Source organism: Malaclemys terrapin, chromosome 10 (assembly GCF_027887155.1).
Source record: "Malaclemys terrapin pileata isolate rMalTer1 chromosome 10, rMalTer1.hap1, whole genome shotgun sequence".
NCBI lineage: Eukaryota > Metazoa > Chordata > Testudines > Emydidae > Malaclemys > Malaclemys terrapin.
In genome coordinates, this window is record NC_071514.1 from 64,453,645 (window position 1) to 64,476,502 (window position 22,858).

The 22,858-nt window shown below is 44.4% G+C and overlaps 1 protein-coding gene across 6 annotated transcripts in view; it reads left to right on the forward strand.

Moving 5' to 3' along the window:
• Positions 1-22,858, forward strand: part of CIITA (class II major histocompatibility complex transactivator) — a 65,724-nt gene that overhangs the window by 10,215 nt on the left and 32,651 nt on the right. For 5 of the 6 annotated variants that reach the window (XM_054042076.1, XM_054042078.1, XM_054042077.1 and 2 more), the window contains exons 2-3: positions 18,066-18,212; positions 19,810-19,935. In XM_054042076.1, coding sequence (XP_053898051.1) covers positions 18,066-18,212; positions 19,810-19,935 — 273 coding nt within the window. Of the gene's footprint in view, positions 1-6,718; positions 6,791-18,065; positions 18,213-19,809; positions 19,936-22,858 lie in introns of all 6 variants that reach the window. The other variant, XM_054042082.1, reaches the window with a different exon arrangement.

A 22,858-nucleotide genomic window follows, 5' to 3' on the forward strand; every position in this document is an offset into this window, starting at 1 on the left:
AAACTGAGCACATCTATGACTGCTGGCTTTGTGTGACTGCATGTAATTCCTGCTGAGTCTGCTAGATTGAATTAGGCACCCAAATTAGCTAAAACTATGGGAGCAGGTGGGGAGAAGCCACCTTCCTCTAAATACACTTGGCCTGTGATGTTCTGGGAATATCTTTAATTAACAGCTTCTGTTTTCATTTTCAGACTGTCACATAAATCCACTCAACAAAACCCAACCCCAACCTTCAGAGTCTCTGACAAATAATCTCTGCTCGTGGCGTGAAAAACTTTTATCTGTGGTTTTTTGCTGATTTTCCTTTCTGATACTAAATGGCCCTTTTTTTAACCCTTTCTTTTACCATCCATCCTGACAAAATATATGGAATGTTGTCCATAATGTCCCACAGAACAGGGGTCCTGCAAACAAGTTCTTGGTTCAGTTATAAAAGAAATGATACGCTTAATCCAATGCCCAATGAAGTCAATGGAAAGGCAGCCATCAGTGGGTTTTGTATCTATGTAGCAAAGCAGGGTGAGGACATTTCAGATTGGTGAAGTGAAAAGGACGGTGGTCAGATTTTTGAATTCCTGAAACTGTGGTCCTCTTTTTGGATTGAATAACTGATCAAATCATCCATTAGTAGTAGTATTCTTTTCTACTGATGCTAGGCACTTTCCAATACAGGTAAAACACAATCCCTCCCTTGCAGAGCCCCCCAACTAGTGTGAGACTTGACCTAACAAGAAAGGGTGAGGACCCGGTAATGTTAATAAGCTAGTGCCCTAACTCATCATATCACAGTCTGGCGTGGTGAAGCTGTTGTTTCTTTTTAAAAAATGCTATAATTTATGTAGCTAACTCTGGAAGACTTTGAAAAGTGTTATGAGGTTGAGGGTAGTGGCCTTGTGGCTCAGCTCAGGATGGGGAGTACATGTGTGCAGAATGGCATGGAAGAAAGTGCAAAGACAGTGGGAGAAGTAGACAAAAGGGGCAGTCAGGCGGCATTACTGGTGTCCGATGTTGCTCTCTTCCACCAAACAATTGTTTTATAACTCCTGTAGATGTTCTAAATTGCAGTCAAGAAGGGATTGTGGTCAAAGGGATTAAGGCAAAGGGCATGAGTCAGGATAGAGTCATAGAGCTGCAGGTCAGAAGGAACTCTTATATAACTCTTATCCGCTTGGGAACGTTCTGTTAAAGTGCTCTCTTGCTATGTGCCCCACTGCTCGAGGCCTCCACGGTGGCAGGGGCATGATTGTGAGATATACCCAGATAATCCTGGCAAGTAACCCATACCCATAGGCTGCAAAGAAAGGCAAAAATCCCCCAAGGTCACTGCCAGTCTGACCTGCAGGAAAATTTCTTCCCAATCCCACATATGGTGATCAGTTAGACTCTGAGCATATGAGCAAGAACCAGCCAGCAAAGCACCTGAGAGAGAGAATGCCTGATGTCACCTTAGAGCCTTGGCCCTCCCTGTCCGATCTCCAGCCGTGGTCATCCCTGCTGCCACAAAGGATGCTTCTTCCAGTGAACACCTATCTAAGGTCTGGTCTATACTACCCGCCTGAATCGGCGGGTAGAAATCGACCTCTCGGGGATCGATTTATCGCGTCCCGTCGGGACGCGACAATCGATCCCCGAATCGGCGCTCTAACTCCACCAGCAGAGGTGGTAGTAAGCGCCACCGACAAAAAGCGGCAGAAGTCGATTTTGCCGCCGTCCTCACAATGGGGTAAGTCGGCTGCAATACGTCGAATTCAGCTACGCTATTCACGTAGCTGAATTTGCGTATCTTAAATCGACTCCCCGCTGTAGTGTAGATGTACCCTAAGTCTGGTAGCATTATTAACACGCTAATGTCCCTCAACATTAGTACAGCTAATACATTTCATAAACTGGTCTATTCTGGCAGCCCTTTCCCCCCACTTGTCTGCCTGGTTTTGCTCCATCACTAATCTTTATCAGCACAATGCACGTTGTATGTGAGGCCCTGCTTGCTACTTACCACAGCAGAGAGTAACAGTTACTTGCCTTTCCGGTCCATTTAATTAATGTCACAGGTCTTCCCAGATAATCCTGGCAGTGATTATGTAGCTCAAACGCCCTACATTTCCCCATATTAAATTGCTGTTAAAATCAGGAAGTGTGAAATGTTCATTCCTCATTAGCCCTACTGGAGTGAAGTTGACACACATTACAAATCTGCAATAACAACTCAATAGTTCCAGTTTTGACAATTTCCAATATAATCAAGTCTTTTTACACAGAAACTGCACAGAGGAAGTAAAAAAAAAAAAAAGCTTTAATCTAAAATTTCATATGCTTAGTTGTAAACCAGATGGTTTTTGGAAAGTTTGAGGTTGGTGTGGGTACGAACAGAAGAATGATTAAATATCAATTCATCTGTTTACCTTGATTTGCTCCCTGAATCATTCTTGCTTTTTTTAATAAAGTGAGTTTACCTCTTCTGTGAACACTGCATTGCCAATTGGTTCTGGAGGAATGAAGTATTCTATTCTGGCTAGCACATCATAAACAATTATTAACTATGTTTTGACTGCAGGACTTTGACTGGTATGGATTAATGAGCCAGAAAAGCTTAGTTTTTCAGATTCCATGGCAAGTTTGCTGGGCTGATAGAGAAAAAAAATATATAAAATGATTCGATATGGAAATTAACATTGCACACCGTAGCGCCATTTGAGTGTAACTCTCTGGCACAACCATAGGGTAATCACATACTTTTGAAAATACTACTTTCTAGAAAAATGGATCATTGTCCAAACTTAAACCTCAGATTTTTAACTCAATGAAAATAGTACACTAGTCTTTACATTTACTTTTTTGTAGTCTTTTACTTTAGTGAGAGTTAATTCATTTTAAATGTTAACATCTACAAGACTTCTAGCATGTCAGCTTATTTCTGGAAGGAATCAAATATATTCAGCATTTTGGATAGGACATATTCCATAAGCTCATCTTTACCTGTGGCATTAATGTCCTAGCACCAGCCAGATATTTTGATCTGTTAATCTATATTACTGTACCTTATTGCTTATATCTTGCAAATACTTGGCTTTACTAATTAATAGCAGCTTTAAAGGGATGATTCCAATATTATATATGCAGGCACCATTGTGAATTTTATGTTGGAGACCCAACACTGGGTCTACCCTTTCCTTGGATATATTTGAGCTGCTACCCATCGCCAACCCTATCCATCACTGATACTACAGAGGAAGGAGACTAAAAATACCCCAAAATACTTTTGAGGGGGTGGGGCTAAAACCCCTTCCTGACCATTCTACAAGACTGTCTGAAGCATGAGCTTTAGGAATATAATCAATGAAAACTAGTGCATTAGGCTTTACACTTACTTTTTTGCAGTCTTTTGCAGTCGAGATTAAAGATAATCTAGGCATGGCCCAACACTTTAACAAATACTTTGCCTCAGTTTCTAATAAGACTAATAAAGAGCTTAGAGGTAGTGGCAGAGTGGCTAATGGGAATTAGGATATGGAAGTAGACATTACCACATCCAAGGTGGAAGTCAAACTCAAAAAGTTTAATGGGACTAAATTGGGGGACCCTGGGTAATCTCCATCCAAGAATATTAATGGAACTGGCACATGAACTGCATTGGGGGAAGGATAGCTCAGTGGTTTGAGCATTGGCCTGCTAAAGCCAGGCTTGTGAGTTCAATCCTTGAGAGGACCACTTAGGGATCTGGGGCAAAATTGGTACTTGGTCCTGCTAGTGAACGCAGGGGGCTGGACTCAATGACCTTTCCCTTCCAGTTCTAGGAGATAGGTTGTCTTTATTTATTCAAGCTAAATAGCAAGGAATTTTAATGAATCTGTAAACTCAGGGGTTGTATCTTATGACTGTAGAATTGCTAATATAGGACCTATTTTTAAGAACAGTGGGGGGAAGTAATCCAAGAAACTACAGGCCTGGTAGTTTGACCCCAATTGTATGCAAGGTCTTGGAACAAATTTTGAAAGAGAAAATAGTTAAGGACATAGAGATAAACAGTAATTGGGATAAAATACAACATGGTTTACAAAAGGTAGACTGTGACAGGCCCACTTGATCTTCTTGAGAAGATAACTGATTTTTTAGACAAAGGAAATGCAGTAGGTCTAATCTACTTGGCTTTCAGTAAGGCATTGGATACAGTTCCACGTGGGAAATTATTAGTTCAGTTGGAGAAGATGGGGATTAATATGAGGACTGAAAGATGATAAGGAGCTGGTTAAAGGGGAGACTACAATGGGTCATGCTGAAAGGCTGGAGGGAAGTTACAAGTGGAGTTCCTCAGGGATCCGTCTTGGAACCAATCTTATTTAACAATTTTATTAATGACCATGGCACAAAAAGTGGGAGTCTGCTAATAAAATTTGCGGATGAGATAAAGTTGGGAGGTATTGCCAATACAGAGCAGGACTGGAATACCATACAAGAAGATCTGGATGACCTTGAAAAGGTGGCTACTGGAGCACTCACTGAGTCGGTGCCTATGAATGGGATGACCTTATGGACTAACAAGAATTTTTGCTGTAAACTGTGGATTTATCAGTTGGAAGAGACAGAGGAGAAGAAAGACCTGAGTATATTGGTTGATCACAGGATGACTATGACCTGCCAATGTAATGTGGCTGTGAAAAAGGTTAATCCAGTCCTAGGATGCATTAAGTGAGATATTTCCAGTAGAGACAGGGAAGTGTTAATACTATGTGCAATACTGGTCTTCTTTGTTTAAGAAAGATTAATTCAGATTGCAACAGGTGCAGAGAAGGGCTATTAGAATGATCCAAGAAATGGAAACCTACCATATGAGAGGAAACTAAAAGAGCTTGGCTTGTTTAGCCTAACAAAAGAAGGCTGAGGGGAGATATGATTGCTCTCTATAAATGTATCACAGGGATAAATACCAGCAGGGGCGGCTCTATGTGTTTTGCCTCCCCAAGCACGGCAGTCAGGCAGCTTTCGGCGGCACGCCTAAGGGCAGTCCGCTGGTCACGCCAGTCCCGCGGCTTCCGTGTACCCGCCGCCGAATTGCCACTGAATTCGCAGGACCAGCGGACCTCCCGCAGGCATGCTGCCAAAGGCAGCCTGACAGCTGCCCTCACAGGGACCGGCAGGCCGCCCCCCGCAGTTTGTCGCCCCAGGCACGCGCTTGCTGCATTGGTGCCTGGAGCTGCCCCTGAATACCAGGGCGGGAGAGGAGTTATGCACCAATGTGGACACAAGAACAAATGGCTATAAACTGGCCATCAACAAGTTTAGGCTTGAAATTAGGCAAAGGTTTCTGACCATCAGAGGAGTGAAGCTCTGGAACAGCCTTCCAAAGGAAGGAGTGGGGGCAAAAACTGGCTTCAAGTCTGATCTTGATCAGTTTATGGAGGGGATGATATGATCATGTTGCCCACAACGGCAAGCGAACTGCAGCTGATAGCAGCAAATATCTCCAGTGGCCAGTGATGGGACCAGGGCCGGCTCCAGGCACCAGTCCTCCAAGCATGTGCTTGGGGTGGCACCTGGAGGGGGGTGGCGCTCACCCAGGGAGAGCGGAGCCACGGCGGGCTCGCCGCCCTCCCCCGGCGCTCCAGCCGGCCGGGGAGAGTGGGGCCCCTGCCAAGCTCTCTGCCCTCCCCCCGGCGCTCCGGCCAGCGGGGGAGAGAGGGGCCGCGGCTGGGCTCTCTGCCCTCCTCCTGGCGCTCCGGATGGCTGGGGAGAGAGGGGCCACAGCCGGGCTCTCCGCCCTCCTCCCGGCGCTCCGGCCTGTCAGGGAGAACGGGGCCATGACCGGGCTCTCCGCCCTCCTCCCAGCGCTCCAGCCGGCCAGGGAGAGCGGGGCCCCAGCCGGGCTCTCCGCCCTCCTCCCAGCACTCCGGCCAGTCGGGGAGAGCCCGCCCTCCTCCCGGCGCTCCGGTCTGTCGGGGAGAACGGGGCCGTGACCGGGCTCTCCGCCCTCCTCCCGGGGCTCCGGCTGGCTGAGGAGAGCGGGGCCCCGGCTGTGCTCTCCCCCCTCATCCCGGCGCTCCGGCCAGTCGGGGAGAGCGGGGCCACGGCCGGGCTCTCCGCCCTCCTCCCGGTGCTCCGGCAGGCCAGGGAGAGCGGGGTCCCGGTTGGGCTCGCCGCCCTCCCCCCAGCACTCCAGGGTAGTGAGTGGGTGAGGTTCTGTAGCCTGCAATATGCAGGAGGTCAGACTAGATGATCCTGATAGTTCCTGTGACATTCTATACCTTGGGGGAGCATGCTGTAACCCCCATATTCCTCATTTTCATGTAATCATGATCTTGCGTATAAAGCACGCCTTGTAAGATATCAAGGGAAAGGTCCTGATCTGCTGAAAGTCATTTCTCTATCCATATATGTATATTATTAATGCATATGAAGTAATGAGAATTGTGTAGTATGGTTGTCACTAAACATGCCGTAAGTTAGGGGAATCAGTCAGATATTAGCTCCGCAGAGGCAACAGCAAAGAAAGTAACCAAAGTCGGGGCAGGGTGTCAAACAATCCATCAAAGGGACCTACAATGCAATGACTCACCTGCATGAGGCCACACCAGGGGAATTGCTCAGCCTTGCTTGAAGAGACTCAGTAATGCTCAGCTGACTCTGAAGGTGGGGGGCACAGCCAGGAGGGAGGAAAGGACATGATAAAAGGAGTAGACGTTTGGCATGCTCTTCCTCTCTCTTCCACCTCCATCTACAGACATCACCACCATGCAACTGAAGCACTGATCACAGGGGAGAGCCTGGCTGAAGAGCAACCAGCCAGCCTGTGGTGAGAAGCATCTAAGTTTGTAAGGCACTGAAAGTGTTAAGATCAGCTTAGAATGTGTTTTATTTTTATTTCAAAAAAAGAATAGGAGTACTTTTGGCACCTTAGAGACTAACAAATGTATTTGAGCATAAGCTTTCATGGGCTACAGCCTACTTCATCGGATGTATAGAATGGAACATATAGTGAGGAGATATATATACATACAGAGAACATGAAAAGGTGGGAGTTGTCCTACCAACTCTAAGAGGCTAATTAATCAAGATGATCCAATGAAGTGGGCTGTAGCCCACAAAAGCTTATTCCCAAATAAATTTGTTAGTCTCTAAGGTGCCACAAGTACTCCTGTTCTTTTTGCAGATACAGACTAACACGACTGCTACTCTGAAACCTGTTTTTATTTCATTTGACCAAATCCGACTTGTTATGCTTTGATTTATAATCACTTAAAATCTATCGTTGGAGTTAATAAATCTGTTTGTTTATTCTACCTGAAGCAGTGTGTTTGGTTTGAAGCGTGTCAGAAACTCCCCTTGGGATAACAAGCCTGGTACATATCAATTTCTTTGTTAAATTGACGAACTCGTATAAGCTTGCAGCGTCCCATGGGCATAACTGGACACTGCAAGATGGAGGTTCCTAGGGTTGTGTCTGGGACCAGAGATATTGGCTAGTGTCATTCGGTTGCACAGTCCAAGGATCAGCTTACATGCCTGAGGCTGTGCGTGAACAGCCCAGGAGTGGGGGTTCTCACAGCAGAGCAGGGTAAGGCTGGCTCCGAGAGTCAAGGATTGGAGTGACCTAGCAGATCACCGGTCCAGATAACACCAGAGGGGAATGTCACAGTCCCTTCTACATTTTCCAAGGGTACCCAGAGGCATCCTGCTACCACCTACCCTTAGTGGAGCCTTGTCTGAACCTGCCAGGGCTCAGCTCCCTGACTCTCCCAGGCACAGGCATCACGAACACTCCCCTCAGCCCACACAGGCTCTCTGTCCCTCATGCAGGTTAGGGATAGACACACTCTAACCCCGAGTTCTCCAAGCGTCCCCCTGCAGTGTCTAGCCCCTTTGCCACTGGACCCTTACAGCATTACCAGGCCTGCTGTTCACACAGCTTACTAGTTATGCATCAGAACACCACTCCACTTAACCCAGCACATAGATTTGTTTTTAGAGAAAGCAAGTATACATTTATTTAACAAAAAATAGAGATTCATGGGGCAGGAAACAGAAATACTGGAAACAAAGAGTTACATATAAAATAAATCCTGCCACATATACTAGAGCCTGAACTCAACTCACAAGATGCCAGTCTGATAAGTAAGGGTGTGATTCTGTCACACAGGTCACAGAGTCAGTGACTTTCTGGGACCTCCATGACTTCTGCAGCAGCAGGGTTGGAGTAGCTGTCAGAGCAGCAGCCCACTGGTGCTGCCAGAGCAGCTGACCGGCGGTCTGCCCCGGGGCCGCTGGAGCAGCGGTCCCTGGGCCGCTGGAACAGCGGCTGGAACAATGCCCCCTCCCCCGGCAGTGCTCCCACTGTTCATTCCCTTCCTCCATCACCCGAGTATTTGTAGTAAAAGTTAGGGCCAGGTTGCAGGCTTCCGTGAATTATTATTGTCCAGGACTTGTCCCTGACTTTTACTAAAGATACCCGTGACAGAACCCTAACCTTACTGATATGGTATTGCTTACCCAAAGGCCTTCTCACAGCATTTTTCAACCAGGCTGAATGAGAGACCCTTCTTTCATGAGCCCCAACCCACTGGCAACTTGTCTCCCCTTGATGAAGGATGGCAGGATGTCTTTCTGTACCCCCCAAATATATCAGACCTTTGATCTTCATCTGGATTTGATTTAAATCACTAGTCAGGAAGACTCAATTTAATCATGGATTTCTACATAAAAGTGCATTCTTGTTGGTTGTTATAACCTTAATATGTATTCTTCACAACTCAGAGTTAGATGTAGGTTTCAATTTTAGAAGGTACACATTATACATTTTTTAAGATTTATTTTGAAAACTTTTCAGATTAGTTTTACAGCTATATCAGAAAACGAATGATTGTTTGGTTATTTCATTTACCAAAGGTAACTGAAGCAGAAGTCATTGGGAGGTAAATTAACTTGACTATGTCAGCCAGGTCAACATGAGAAACTTAAAATATTGGCTTCTGCAGCTAACTCAGTCGTCTTCACCTTCATTTTCCTGTTTTTTCATAATCTGGAAAAGAAAAACAAGCTTTCGGGCTTTTTCAAGTCCCAAACGATTTCTCAGTTTGGAATGAATTAGTTCAAAGGAAGAAAATATTATTTTTACATCACAGAAGAAGCTACTGCTATTAAAAGTGAGATTATCATTTCAACAGTCTCTGAAGCCAAGTGCCTAAGTGACATCCACTTGTTCACTGGTATGACTTTCTTTAAAACATCATCAGCAAACATATTTCTTGAATGGTTCAACTTTAACTCTGAAATTTATTATAGTTGGCATTATGGAGGAATGATTGCTGGATGTCCATGTCATAGCCAACTCCTCTTCTTCAGCAGTTAAGTTTTGACCCTGGTACCAAGTATTGAGAATATCTGCAAGAAAATGAGCTGGAGATAGTGCTTGTCCCATTAGTTTCTTTAATGCATGTAATTTAACTCTGTCATTGCATATTTCTCTTTTTAAGATCTCACCCCGTTCCTTCCAAATTTCAACAGCGTCAGCAATAAAACAGCTATTTCCCTGCATTTTGTTCAAGGATGCAGAAATAGGCTTCAGGGTATTCAGCATGTGTTCAACATTTCTCTTAAGCCCAATGTTGAGAACTTTGGCTGTGACCGTGCCATCTATTTTTTTCACAATTTTGTTCACAAACTGTCATCAAATTAGGCCAGTTCTTGATATAGTGCTCAAAACAGTCCACTACTGAGTGCCATCGCGTGTCTTGTGGAAGTTAACTTGCTTCCTCCCACTTTTTTTCAGAGCAGCTGCTGCAAAGTGGTTGTTACAGAAGTATTTTGCAATGTCAACAACATTAGCCTTTATTTCTGGAACACTGAAGTCTTTGGCTAGGAGGTGCATCAAATGAGCACTGCAGCCCTATGTTATTAGCTTGGGGCTCTCTTCACTCTCTTCTAAATTTCATCTCATCTTGGATACATTTGCAGCATTGTCTGTGACCAAGCTGTGTACTAGACATTTGAATTTTTTTTCACAGTTTGTTATAGCTTTTATTGTTACTTCTTGTAAATATTCTGCTGTGTGTGCATTTCCTGATGTATCGATTGTTTCTGTAAGGAAGACATTCTCTTCTTCTGTTGTCACACAAGCACATACAACAGGATCATTGTGGACATTGCTCCACCCATCAAGACTCAGATTAACAATTTTACCCTCTAGACCTTTTGCACATTGCTCAATTTCTCTTTCATACCCTTTATCTAGCAATTTGCCTGCGACATCTGCTCTGTTGGGTGGACTGTACCCTGGTCTTAATGACTGAACCATGTTAATGAAGTGTGGGTTCTAAATCATAGGGAAAGGAGAGTTTGTTGCATAAACAAACCGGGCAATTTTTTCATCAATTACCTCTTTTTGTAATCTGCTGGTTCTCATCACAAATTTATCTATGGTTGTTTCTGGATGATGGAGATTTTTTTTTTCTTTTTGCTACAGGCAATATACTGTGGCTATGTGACATACATGATGTGACTGAAACACTATCATTGGCAGATAACTCTGAAACTATAGAAAACGATGGTGATCTTGAAGGTGGATAGTCTTCAGAATCCTGTATGTTGAGGATGGATTCTCCTAAACAAAATAAGTCAATGTAGTTATTTAATTATTATTACCATACTGCTCATTTAATATTACTCATTTCATTCACTGACACTCACTACTACTTTAAAGGTGAAATTGTAAAAGGAAGATCTGCCTATTTCAGCTACTTATTTTTTATCACAACTGCATCTAAAATGATAGTACCATAGAGTAACAACTATATCTTTTGCTCAAACATGAGAATTCAAAAATAGTCTAGAAGGAAGACAGGCAGTCCTTAAGAAAGAAGTATGAAATGAAAAAGTTTACCAACCTGAAGATGCTGCATGTTCAGACATGTTCCTTTCATCATCTTCAACACAGCTTCCTCCTAAGAAGGAACACTTCTCATGACGTTATTTCATTCGGACAACCTGGCTTTGCATTTCTTTGTTGCACTGTTTGCATTTTGCACGCATGCCTATCTTAGCCACAAGCAGAAGAACTTCATTAAAATATTCCCAAATTGGGTCTCTTTTATGGCCTGCTGCCATTATAGGTTTTCCTTTCTAGTGAGAGAATGGTATGGTAGATCTCAAATCAATGAAGGCTACATTCAGAAAGACCTCAAGACTTCTGGAATATGCTGCTCAAACAGTTTCACTTTTGTTTCTACTGCCTGTCCCTCCCTTCTCACATTCATCTCCAGATTTCTCCTCCTTGTCCAGATCTATTCCACCCCCAACAATCTTCTATTCATTGAACTTTTTGAAACTTTGCACTTTTAGAGAGCGGTAAGGGATTGACTCTGTTTACACAAATTTGCAGAGGGACAATAGGGTTAAGGTCTGTTATTTCTCACCTCTATATATTATTTATGTATGTAAAACCATTTTTGCTGTTAACAAGCATGTTATCTCTGGAGACACAAATTCACAGTTTGAGAACTGCAAAACTAAGCATCTCTGATGGTATCGTCTAGACTGAGCACTGAGTCCCATTGGGTAGATAGAAAGCGTAACCTAAATAATCTATACAGAAGCCCTTGAACCCCATAAGATTGGGTCCCTAATCCATGAACAATTGGAACTCATTTACAAAAAACTTTTCTTAAACATTACATGACTATATTGTCTCGTACTATAGAATTAGAATTTATAATCCCTATTCCATGGTGAGATATCTTTGAGCTATAATGGATCTTAATTAAAACTATCTTTAAACAGGTTTTTTCCTCAAAAAGCATTTTATCAAAAAAAATCCGATTTAAATGAAAAAATCCGATTTTGATTTAAAAAAAAAAATCATTGATTTTTATCCACTCTGATCCGAAAACAGGGTCCTCTCCCCCTCCCCTGTTTACCTCGTCCTGTTAATTTCCTTCTGAAGTCCTTGCAAGCTCCTCATTAGCATTTGACTCAGTGTGCTAATAGACTACATAATGGTCAGCTAGGGAGATAAGTGTCTCCCATCCTCTGTCTAGAAAAGTTTGTCTCAAGGCATGCTAGCTACCTCTGAATGGCCTCCCTTTTAACTACAAGGCCTTAAGAACATATTTTTCCAATAGATAGATGGATACACACACACATCTTCTTACATATTATCCGCTCATACATTTGCAAAGATTGCGATGCCCAGTGTGACAGAGGCTTTCAGAAAAAACCTTACGTGACACTCTTTGGTGAATTAGAATGCAAATACCAGACTGAGAGGATCCCTGTGTTGTTAGGGGCTGAGGAATGTTATTGCTGCAGCAGCATTGTCAGTGCTGCTAAGCTATTGCAGCTGCTCAGTGCTTCCATTCTTGGAGTTCTGATGGTAGTTGCACGAGCGGAGAGAGCAGTCTGCTAATTCAGCAAACCTCGATGTTACTCATAATGATAGACCACAGGTACAGTTCAGCGACAAAGGCATTCGGCCCGGTTTAATGCCCTTAAGGCACAGACCTAATGACTCGCACAATTTGCACCAGTACATTAACACGATTGTCCCGTGGCAAGGAGCAGTTCCGTCAGCAGCAGGAATCTTTGCTGTCCCTCAGGCACACAGAGGGTTAAGGCGAGGTACCCCACCATTTATAGACTGAGACAAGCAACGGGGATAAACAACCTACATACCAAATTAACAACAAGGAGTCTGGTGGCACCTTAAAGACTAACAGATTTATTTGGGCATAAGCTTTCGTGAGTAAAAACCTCACTTCTTCGGATGCATAGCTATAGGTTTTTACTCACGAAAGCTTATGCCCAAATAAATCTGTTAGTCTTTAAGGTGCCACCAGACTCCTTGTTGTTTTTGTAGATACAGACTAACACGGCTACCCCCTGATACTACATACCACATTATGTGTTTCCTGACATCTGTTTTTTTAGGGTTACCATATGTAACAAATAAAAAAAGAGGACCCTCCACGGGGCCCTGGCCCCGCCCGTTTCCCACCCCAGCCCCGCCTCTTCCCCACCCTAACCCCGCCCCCTCTTCCCTCCCACTCCCAGCCACGCGAAAAGGGCTGCCCGAGCGCTACCGGCTTCACGGTTTGCCGGGCAGCCCCCAGACTCTGCGCCCCTGGCCGACGTTTCCCCAGCGCAGCTGGAGCCCGGGAGGGGAAGCACCCAGCCGGGGGCGCAGGGTTTGGAGTCTGCCCGGCAAACCGTGAAGCCGGCAGCGCTCGGGCTTCGGGCAGCCCCCAGGCCTCCAGACCCTGCGCCCCCGGCTGGGCACTTCCCCTCCCAGGCTCCGGCGGCGCAGGGTCCGGAGGCATGGGGGCTGCCCAAAGCCCGTAGCGCTCGGCTCTTAAACAGAGCCGAAGAGTCAGGGGAGGAGCAGAGCCGCCGCGGCCGGAGGCTCTGCTCCTCCCCTGACTCTTTGGCTCTGTTTAAGAGCCAAGCTGCCCGAGCGCTACCGGCTTCGGGCAGCCCCCTTGCCTCCGGACCCTGCGCCGCTGGCCAGGCACTTCTCCTCCCCGGCTCCAGCTGCCTCTGTTCCTCCCCTCTCAGACTTCGGCTCTGTTTAAGAGCCAAGCTGCCCGAGCCAGCGCTACCGGCTTCGGGCAGCCCCCCTTGCCTCCGGACCCCAGCCGCCGGAGCAGAGCAGCTGGAGCCCGGGAAGGGAAGTGCCCGGCTGGCGGCTGGGGTCCGGAGGCAAGGGGGGCTGCCCGAAGCCGGTAGCACTGGCTCGGGCAGCTTGGCTCTTAAACAGAGCCGAAGTCTGAGAGGGGAGGACTCGCAGAGCAGCCGCGGGAGGGGAAGTGCCTGGACGGTATTTTTCCTGGACGTGTTCGGCTTTTTGGCAATTCCCCCCGGACGGGGGTTTGATTGCCGAAAAGTCGGACATGTCCGGGGAAAAAACAGACGTATGGTAACCCTAGTTTGTTGCCTCCCCTTGTATCCTGCTCCTGATGTCTCAGACAAAACATCCCTATTCATTATTCTGTCAAACCAGCTTATCTTACAAAGGGTCAGTGAGTTCCTGTATCATCTGTTAAGAATCGGTTTACGCAGTTACTTGAGAACTCTTGATGTTCTTGAACCATCCTCTCCTGTCAGGAATGTGCTTACTTGGTTAGTCAATATTTAGTGTGCTGTTATTTTGCCAAGACCAGGCCTACTGTGGTTCACAGCCTTTGGTTCACACTGTTAGTTATGCCTAGAGCTCCAGCAAGGCCTGCACTCTGTAACCATTATGCACCCCATGTCCTCTGCCAGTTGGCACCAACAGGTCCTTGGGTCACAATATGACATAAACCAGCAGTAACACCTTCTTCCAGCCCCCCGACATATGCTACGTTACCTCACATTTTCAGCTATCTGACAAGGTGTAACCTATTCCTCCTGTGTGCATTGCTGCCTTCCTTTTTCTGGACCCTCAATGTGTTATACTACCTTCAACTTGGAGCTAAATTCAGAGGTGATGTGTAAAGACGAGCAGGTGTGGGTCTAAACTGAATAAGCATTTATTTCCCCTACACCCAACACATCTCCCCTCCATACCAGCAGTTATACCTGAGGAAAGTTAAGAGAGGCTGCATTATCTTTGCTGGAGAGTCCTCTCCATGTTGGGAAACCCCATAGGACAGACCGGTGCCAGCTAGAGCATTCTTTGCAATGCTGTCCCATTGAGACTGTACTGTCAGCAAGCAGAGGTAGAGATGCAGAGGGCCCCAGAGTTGTAAAGGCACAGGACCTCACATTAATTGCTCTGTGTCATGGTTACAGCATTAACTGCACCTGTGACCCCTCTTCTGGTCTCTCTCAAATGTACCCCTTTAAGTGCTGGGGCCTAAGCCTTAACTCTTCTCAGTGTGGAAGCCCTCGATTCTCCCCCTCACAGACCCAGGTCCCTGAGCTATAAACATCCTTGTTCATCAACCGTGATTCCTCAGCAGCTCCAGCTGGGTTTGGCACCTGTTAAGAGACTTCCCTTCAGAAGCTGTCACCAGTAGATAAATGCAGTGACCCAGAGCAGCTTCTTCAAAAAAAAGTATTTATTATTTATTTATAGCATTCAGATAATAGAGTTCGAACAACAAAAGGCCTACATGCAAATGGCTTACCTAAAGCTTAGCATTTCCCTCAGAGCCCAGCTCTTTAAGACTCTTCTGCAGAGTCGGTTTCCATGTGTCAGTCAGTTCTCCTTGAACAGTTTCCTAACAACCCAGTCTCTCCGCCAGACTCTGGATTTTTATCTAGAGTTCTTTGTTTCAGGTGTGCAGGTCCCTCCTACCCCAGTCAGGGAGTTTGAGGCAGATTGGTCAAAGGGAATAGTTCAAAAGCGTTGGCACCTGTATTGTCAGTTAAGTTCCAGTGACTAGGTTATATAAAGCCACTAGTCTGCCTTCCTACAGACCTCCAGCAATCTTGTGTAGGAATTAATCCTTTGAACCGCCTACCAAACAGCGTAACTCTCAAATAGAGGTACACAATAGTCATAAAACAAAATACAGCTATCTCCCATGTTCTTCCTGTGAATCCATGTGGATTTGAAGGAAGGGGAAGCTGCCTTTTGTAGGCTAAAGTCCCGGTCCCTTCCGTGAGGCAACCTCCTTCTCACAAAAGTTTCCTGGCCCCTTGGTGTGTGTCTCTGTGTAGAATCACAATCTGGCCATGTGATCCTGGGAATCAAACATGCACCCTTTATATCCTTTTTCTTGGGTGCAATCCACTCTCTCTAATGCAGAGGAGAATGTTTCACCTTTCTTTGACACGACATGTTCTACCATATCCCCTCATGAGGTTCCAGGAAACTGTGTTTAGCACTAGATGAATTCAGTAAAGGAAATTGTATAGCATGCATCTTCTTTTTTTTCCCTCTCGCTCTCTTTTTTTTGTTTTACTGTCACAACAAATTATAATCTACATTTTATTTTCTTAACTTCATTCTTGTTTTCAATGAAAGTTGAGTTAACTGCTCTGCTTTCACTTTGTTAGGTCAGGCACTGGTTTCAAAGGTCTATACAGTGTCTAAAGAACCACATTCATCACTATCTGTGTTTGATCTCTCTACAACATTAAGGATGCAAGAACCTTGCAGCTGCAGTTGGGCCCCAGAAGACCACATTTGCTAACTATGTGTTTACAAACACACAACGCCTAGCTATATATATACATTGCTACTCTGTTAGGTTTTGTTGGCTTCTGCAATACAAGGCAGGCAGGTTAACTAGTGGGCTCCCAAATGATTTAAAGGGATACTACCCAATTCCTCTATTTTACGCTAGCCTGTGAAGTAAATTGGGATTACTTTTTTTTATGGCAATTAAGGTTTCCAGTTGATTCTTTTTCAAAGAAAAAATGTAGTGATGAGACTAGCACTTAATGTTTGGATTTAAAATTGCTGAACAGCAAATCCTACATTTTAGAGCAGTTTTGCAAAGAAATTTTTATACTTGTGATTGGCCTGTGCATAGGTTTTAGTGAGACAGGAGGGTGCACAGAATTTCTCTCCGCTCCTACCTCCCGACACTTCAAACCTCCTACTTGAAAACCAGCCACCCAGGCAGATCCTGTGCTTAGAGAAGTCCCTACTCCTCCCTCCAACCTCCCCGATACTCAAATACCAGATCTCTCATCATTGTCTCAGCTCCCTTGTGCTGCATTGGGGAAACACGGGTTCTCTGAAATGTGACACTGTCATATGAAGTGAACTTCCTTCCACAACTGTGTCCCTCATCACTGAACCTCTAGGTCTTTTCTGTGTATTCCCTGCTCTGTTCCCTTCTTACTCATGGCCTCTGTTCTTTCCTCTCACCCAAACTCCTCCCTTCTCAGCGGCAGTGTGGTCTGTCCCGCCATGCAGTCATTTAAATCAAAGGTGTGTGAGCACTGCTAATAAAACTTATACACCTGTTTTCTCTGGTCAGTGCTCTGTACCCGCTGCCTGTAACATATGCATAGAGGGCAGACCTGAGGACATAGCAGCCTACACAGCGCTTTCAGTCCATAGGAGGATGGACGGGCACAATGGTGGTGGACATCCTACTATGACAATATGGGGACTATGTCTGTACAGCATATGAATTCTTGTTGGTATTTGGGAAGTTATTCTTAGGAAATCTGCTGTGTCGTGGAATGCCTCTGTGTATCCATTATTGCTGACAAGCCTGTAAGCTGGTCTCTGTCTGACTAGCGGCCATGGAGACTAGTTAACCTTAACAACTGTACTCTGGCCAGTCAATAGATATGCTAAGGAGATTGGCTGGAGCTGGGAGAAGCCATTTCTAGCTTCTTGGGTTTGGAGAGTGGGAAAATTTGCAGCAGCAGCACAAAGGAACTAGGTGGTGGAGGTGGGATGTATGAACTCCAGGGCCTCACAGAGAAACTCAGGAAGCTTTGGATAGAAGGAGAGGGGGACAGTCGGGCATAGTTTTGTAGCAGGGATTTAGCTAGAAGACCATCCAGGGTCAGAGAAAATAAGCTGACTTAGAGGAGGAGAAGGAGGAGATGCTCCATGTTTCAGAAGTCAAGTCATGATCTGCAGCAGAAACATCCCAGACAACACCCCCATAGGACCCAGACTCCAGCCCAAAGAATGCTCCAGAGTGGTGCTAATCTGAGGCAGAGAAATTTGTGCTAGGTTTATTGTTGTTGCAGAGGTCTCTGCATTTCTCGTTCTTTTAAAGAAAAAGCAATGGTGTTTTAGAACCTTGTGCAAAATCTATCTTAATGTGTTTTATGTGTTACACCTATCGTATGCTCTTGAAGAGTTAACCCGTAGGCCCACAATACCCACATGGCTGGAGTAGAGCAGCAGTTCTATAGTGCCTTCCATCTTAATATCTCAATGTTTGAAGTCAGAAGAAGTAGCAGACGTTCAATGCCTTTAGGATTTGGCTTTTGAAAGTGAAATATAAACAGACTGCTACAACATCCTTGTTTGAATAAGCAGCATTCTGTTTGACAGATTTCAGCACTGCCTGCTTTAGAGTAGATTTGATGGTAGATGCCATGACAAATTATAAAAGTTATAAACTATTGATAAACATCCTTTACTTTATTCTGTTCATCATTTTGTGCTTTGATTTCAGCTAGCAAAAGACAAACCATGGATTCAGCAGTTTTGACTGAAAATAGCTTTCTTGATTTGCTGCACAGCAATATTGATCCATTGCATCTATACAGCCTCTTGGATACAAGGTTATCTGATGAAGATGAAGAAAGTGAACTTTCAACAGGTTAGTAATGCAATGAATTGTCCTGCTGGTTAGCCAGGTCGTTGGATGAAAGTAGAAGATGCCATTACTTGACAAGGGCACTTTATTGTGATGGAGCTAATCTAAATGTAGATATGGAATTCTGATGTGATGACTCTAAATAATGGGGTATCCACATCCAGATACAGTAGTTGGTTCTAGATACTATCCTGGGTTAAATTTGTGTACCTGAGTTACAACTCTGTCTGTTCACCTTGTAGTTTATAACACGCTTCTTTACATGTTGCTCATTATGAGCGGCTAATACCTTTGGCATTCATCTCATACAGCATAATTAAATGTGAAGTAAAAGCTTCCCTATGCCCTGTCCTGGTCAAGCTGGCAACCCCTCTGCAATTTCAGGCTGGTGTCTTTACTAAACAGAGACTTTAGCTGAGCTAGACTGAGTGAGGACAGACCGCCACAAACAAAACCAGCAAATTAATTTCCTCTGGTGATCCAGGATTTGACCTTAAATCTTGAGATAGATGACCAATGTACTAGCAGCTGCGGGGGATTTGGCCAGTTGCAGCATGATTTCTTAAACAAGGTTGGGAGGAGGCCATCTCTCTATGCATCTGGGGGTTCCCTTCCCAATTCCCAGGACCAACTGGGTTGGAGGCTGTTTCCTGTCCATTCCCTGACCCTCAAACCCACTCCTACCTGAGGATGTCATTGTGATTGCAGTGGTAAATCTGCAGTAGTAGGCTGGTGACCTCATGCAGTTTCCTGCCCTCACTGTACTCCTCCTCTGGGTTTCTCTGCGAGGGGAGGGGATCGGATCATCTGTGGCTCTGTTAATTTGGTGCTCTTTGAGCTCTGGTCACGTGAAAAATTTCTATGAGACCCAATGTATGTTGAATGTTGAGACCAGACAAAGGCCTTCAGACCCCATGGGTGTTCTTTTAAACACCATTTACTGTAAATTGATTCAGTACCTTGTACTTAGACAGTAGCTAAATAGCTTTTTTAAAAATGGACAGAAAGTCCCAGCTCTTAGCAGAGGGGAGCATGATTCTACCCTGCCTTCACCTTTGTAGTCACTTTATGTGAGTGTAGCATGTTACCAAGTCAGAATGGTACAAAGCAGTGGAGAATCGGACTTCAGAATCTGAGTCATCTCATGCTTAATTATTGCTGGTCTGAGATCAGGGGCCCACATTTGCCCTCTGAACTCCCAACTATGACTGACGCCTGCAGTAATTTGTCTGTGCAGATGGGGCCTTGCTTATGCTAGCAAAGTCTGAAAGCAGGATGAGTTAAAGATTTGGTTGTCTTGATCAGCATCACTGACTTGATCAATTACTTTACTCCTGATTGTCACCAGTGTGAGCAGAAAATCAGGCCCGAATTTTAAGCAGTTTACTTAGATTTGTTAGCCCGATGTGGTTTCCGTTTCTGTGCAAGGAGTTGGCCTTGAGTCAGTTCCTAGTGAACCAGCATCTATCACAAAACCACCACAGAATGAATGCTTGAGAGAGAATTAATAATTCTGGCTTTTTGACTTGTCCTGCCCCCTGACTTTCTTTACCCTGGCCAAGTCATTCACTAACCTAATTATAACTTTTTTTTATTCTAGACCCTGAAATTGATACCATCAACCATGATCAGTTCAGCAATTTGGATGTCTTTTATACAATGGAAAGCAATGAAAGTGTGGAAGAATCTCTCTTTTCAAATACAGGGGAAGCTTATTCTAGAATAGGTATGAGATTTTTTGGGGTGTGTGGGTTGTTTTGGAGATAATTAGTCCAGTAAGGGGTTCTGCCCTGTAGAACCTTGAGTGCCTTTATGCTGTGCCACTTTATTTCAGACCCCTGACACCAGCAGCCTGGCCATAAGCAAAAAATCTTGGTTTCCGTCAGCCTAGTCCTTGCAGGGGGACACCAACAGCCCTTCCAGTCCCAAGTCACCCCAAATCCATCCTTCCTAAGTTCTTACCTACCAGACACATGAAACTAGCCCCCCAACTCTGGCACCCATGCTACACACGGGTTAAGCAACAGAGATCTGCTTGGTGTAAAAATAAACAGGCAGTTTATTTAATAGAAAAACCACAGACTCAAAGATGAACTAGTAAGAGAGAGCGAATGCATATAGGTCACAGAAAATAAACACAAAGACGCAACCTCAGACTTTAACACTTCCATATTAGATAAAATCCCTTTTCTAATAGCAGTTACCCTATTGCCATTAAACCAGCTTATCTTATTTACAATGAAGGAGCAGCAGATGGAGCTGGGGCTGTCCCTGTTGGCTTCTTGTGCACACGTATAGGGCCTGCTCCATATGGGAGAGGGCTGGGGAGGCACAGAGTGCAGGTCCCATCTCTGCTCCCTGCAGCCAGGATTTAGCTGCTAGAATCTTGCTGTGGCCTCGCCAAGCAGTAGCTTCCACAGCAACACCCTTATAAAGTGACACCTGAGCGTGGTAAATTGCCCCAGCAACAAGTCAGTTTAATGAGGCACAATTAGCTATACCAGAATTTGAGCCTCACGCAGCTTCACTACCAGAGAGAGGGAATTTTGACGTTTAAATCAACACACAATTTATCCTTAAATCGGTATATATTTATTTATTAAATAAAAAAGACTATACAAAATGTATTCTGTAGCTTGTGGGAATTCTTGATTGGCTGTGCCTCACTTGCCTAGGCTGACAAGCCACCCTGACTTTGAACAGTTTCTTAGCAAACCCCCTAGCTAAGCAGGGATCCAGCATTTTGCAGACAGTTTCCTGCTTAGAGACTCCCCCTCAGATTTCAGGTGAAAAATTCAGTTTCAAGCCTCTTTTTTAAATGGCTTCTTTTCCTGCCCCCATCCCCTGGCATTGTGAGTAATGATCATTCAGAAAGGGAGCAATTTCCTCTTCACTTGATAGCTGGGAAGTCTCATTGTCTTCCCATTAACTTTAATGGTCCACCATAGTCTTTTCTGGGGCTGGAAAATGAGGTGAGTACTTGAAGCTGGTTTCATTGTAAACAACTGGCTTGGAAGGTGACCCTGCTTGACTGCTTCACCACCCTGCTGTGAGGGGAGGTTGAGCAGATTCATAACCACAGTCTGTATACATATCTTGACCATCAAATTCAGAACATTACAAGTTTTCACAAAAGACTTTACTTAATATATGTATATAGTACAATAATACAGCATGCAATCCAGTGATTTAACCTCTCTTTTGGGGGTTCTGTGTTTGGGGTGTCTGGACCCTGATTATCATAGGGGGAAAGTGGTACATCAGCTATGAATACTGTTACTTTTTCCTTGCTCTCTATACTGGTTCCTTACAAGTTATAATTTGATCACAGTAAATTAGTAATGCCTAACTTCAGTCTTATTTTGTCCAATATAGACTCATAGACTTTAAGGTCAGAAGGGACCATTATGATCATCTGGTCTGACCCCCTGCATGCTGCAGGCCACAAAACCGTCCCTACCCTTCCCTTGACTCTGCTGATGAAGACCCCAAATCCTGTGTTTTAGTGACTTCAATTGGCAGAGACCCTCCTGCTAGAGATCCCTGCCCCATGCTGCGGAGGAAGGCGAAAAACCTCCAGGGCCTCAGCCAATCTACCCTGGAGGAAAATTCCTTCCCGACCCCAAATATGGCTATCAGTAAGACCCCGAGCATGTAGGCAAGAGTCTCCAGCCTGACCCTTGTTAGCCATTATACTATTTACCTGCCATTGCTTGGTATTCCTTGGCTAATATGTTTTACCATTAAACCATTCCCTCCATAAACTTATCTAACTTAATATAGTTAGTATTTTAACAATTACATGATTAAGATTTAATGTTTTTCAATAAAGCCCACCGTGATACCCGCCCTAAAAATATTCAAAACACCTAGGTCACCTAAAATTGCTATATTTCTTAAATATAAAAAGTATAAATTAGTTTAACCGTCACTGTTCATAAGATGTGCCACATCAAAGTGGCAATTCTGTGTCCCACGCTTTTTATATTAATGATGCTAGATACATATATTGTAATGTGAATATATGTATGATTATTAACTGTCTCAATAAATATAAGTAATTAGGACCATTTCCTGCTCTCAATGAAAGCAATAAGAGTTTTCCATTGACTTGCTAAGAGCAGAATTGATCCCAAGGACCTGAACCACTGAAGTAAGTAGTCACTCATATGAGTGAAGCTTGCTGGTATGAATAAGAGCTGTAGGACCAGACCCATAGAGTGTATGGCTGGGAACCCTAACTTACTGCTTTTCTAAAGTAGTAATGGGTCTTTCCAGTTTGAGTTTTATTAACATGTACATGTGAAATCCTTTTGCTTGACTCTTAGGTGATTTCTTCCCAATCACAGGAGTGAAAATTGCTTTAAGCAACACTAAATAACAGTCCTTCTATGAAATAAAAGAGGTGTCTATACACCCCACACACATGCACACACACAATGTACTAGCTAGTGTTATTGTAATCAGTTTGTACATTTCAGGAGCGAAATGGTCACCCTTAACTGCTGGATATGTTTTGGTTGGCAAGGAGAAAAAAAAACTCCATTAATGATTCTTTCCTGATCAACATTTCCTGTGCTAACTTCTTATTTCTAGTGCCCTGTACTTCCCAAACACTACATTTATTTAATAAGTAAAACTAATGTACA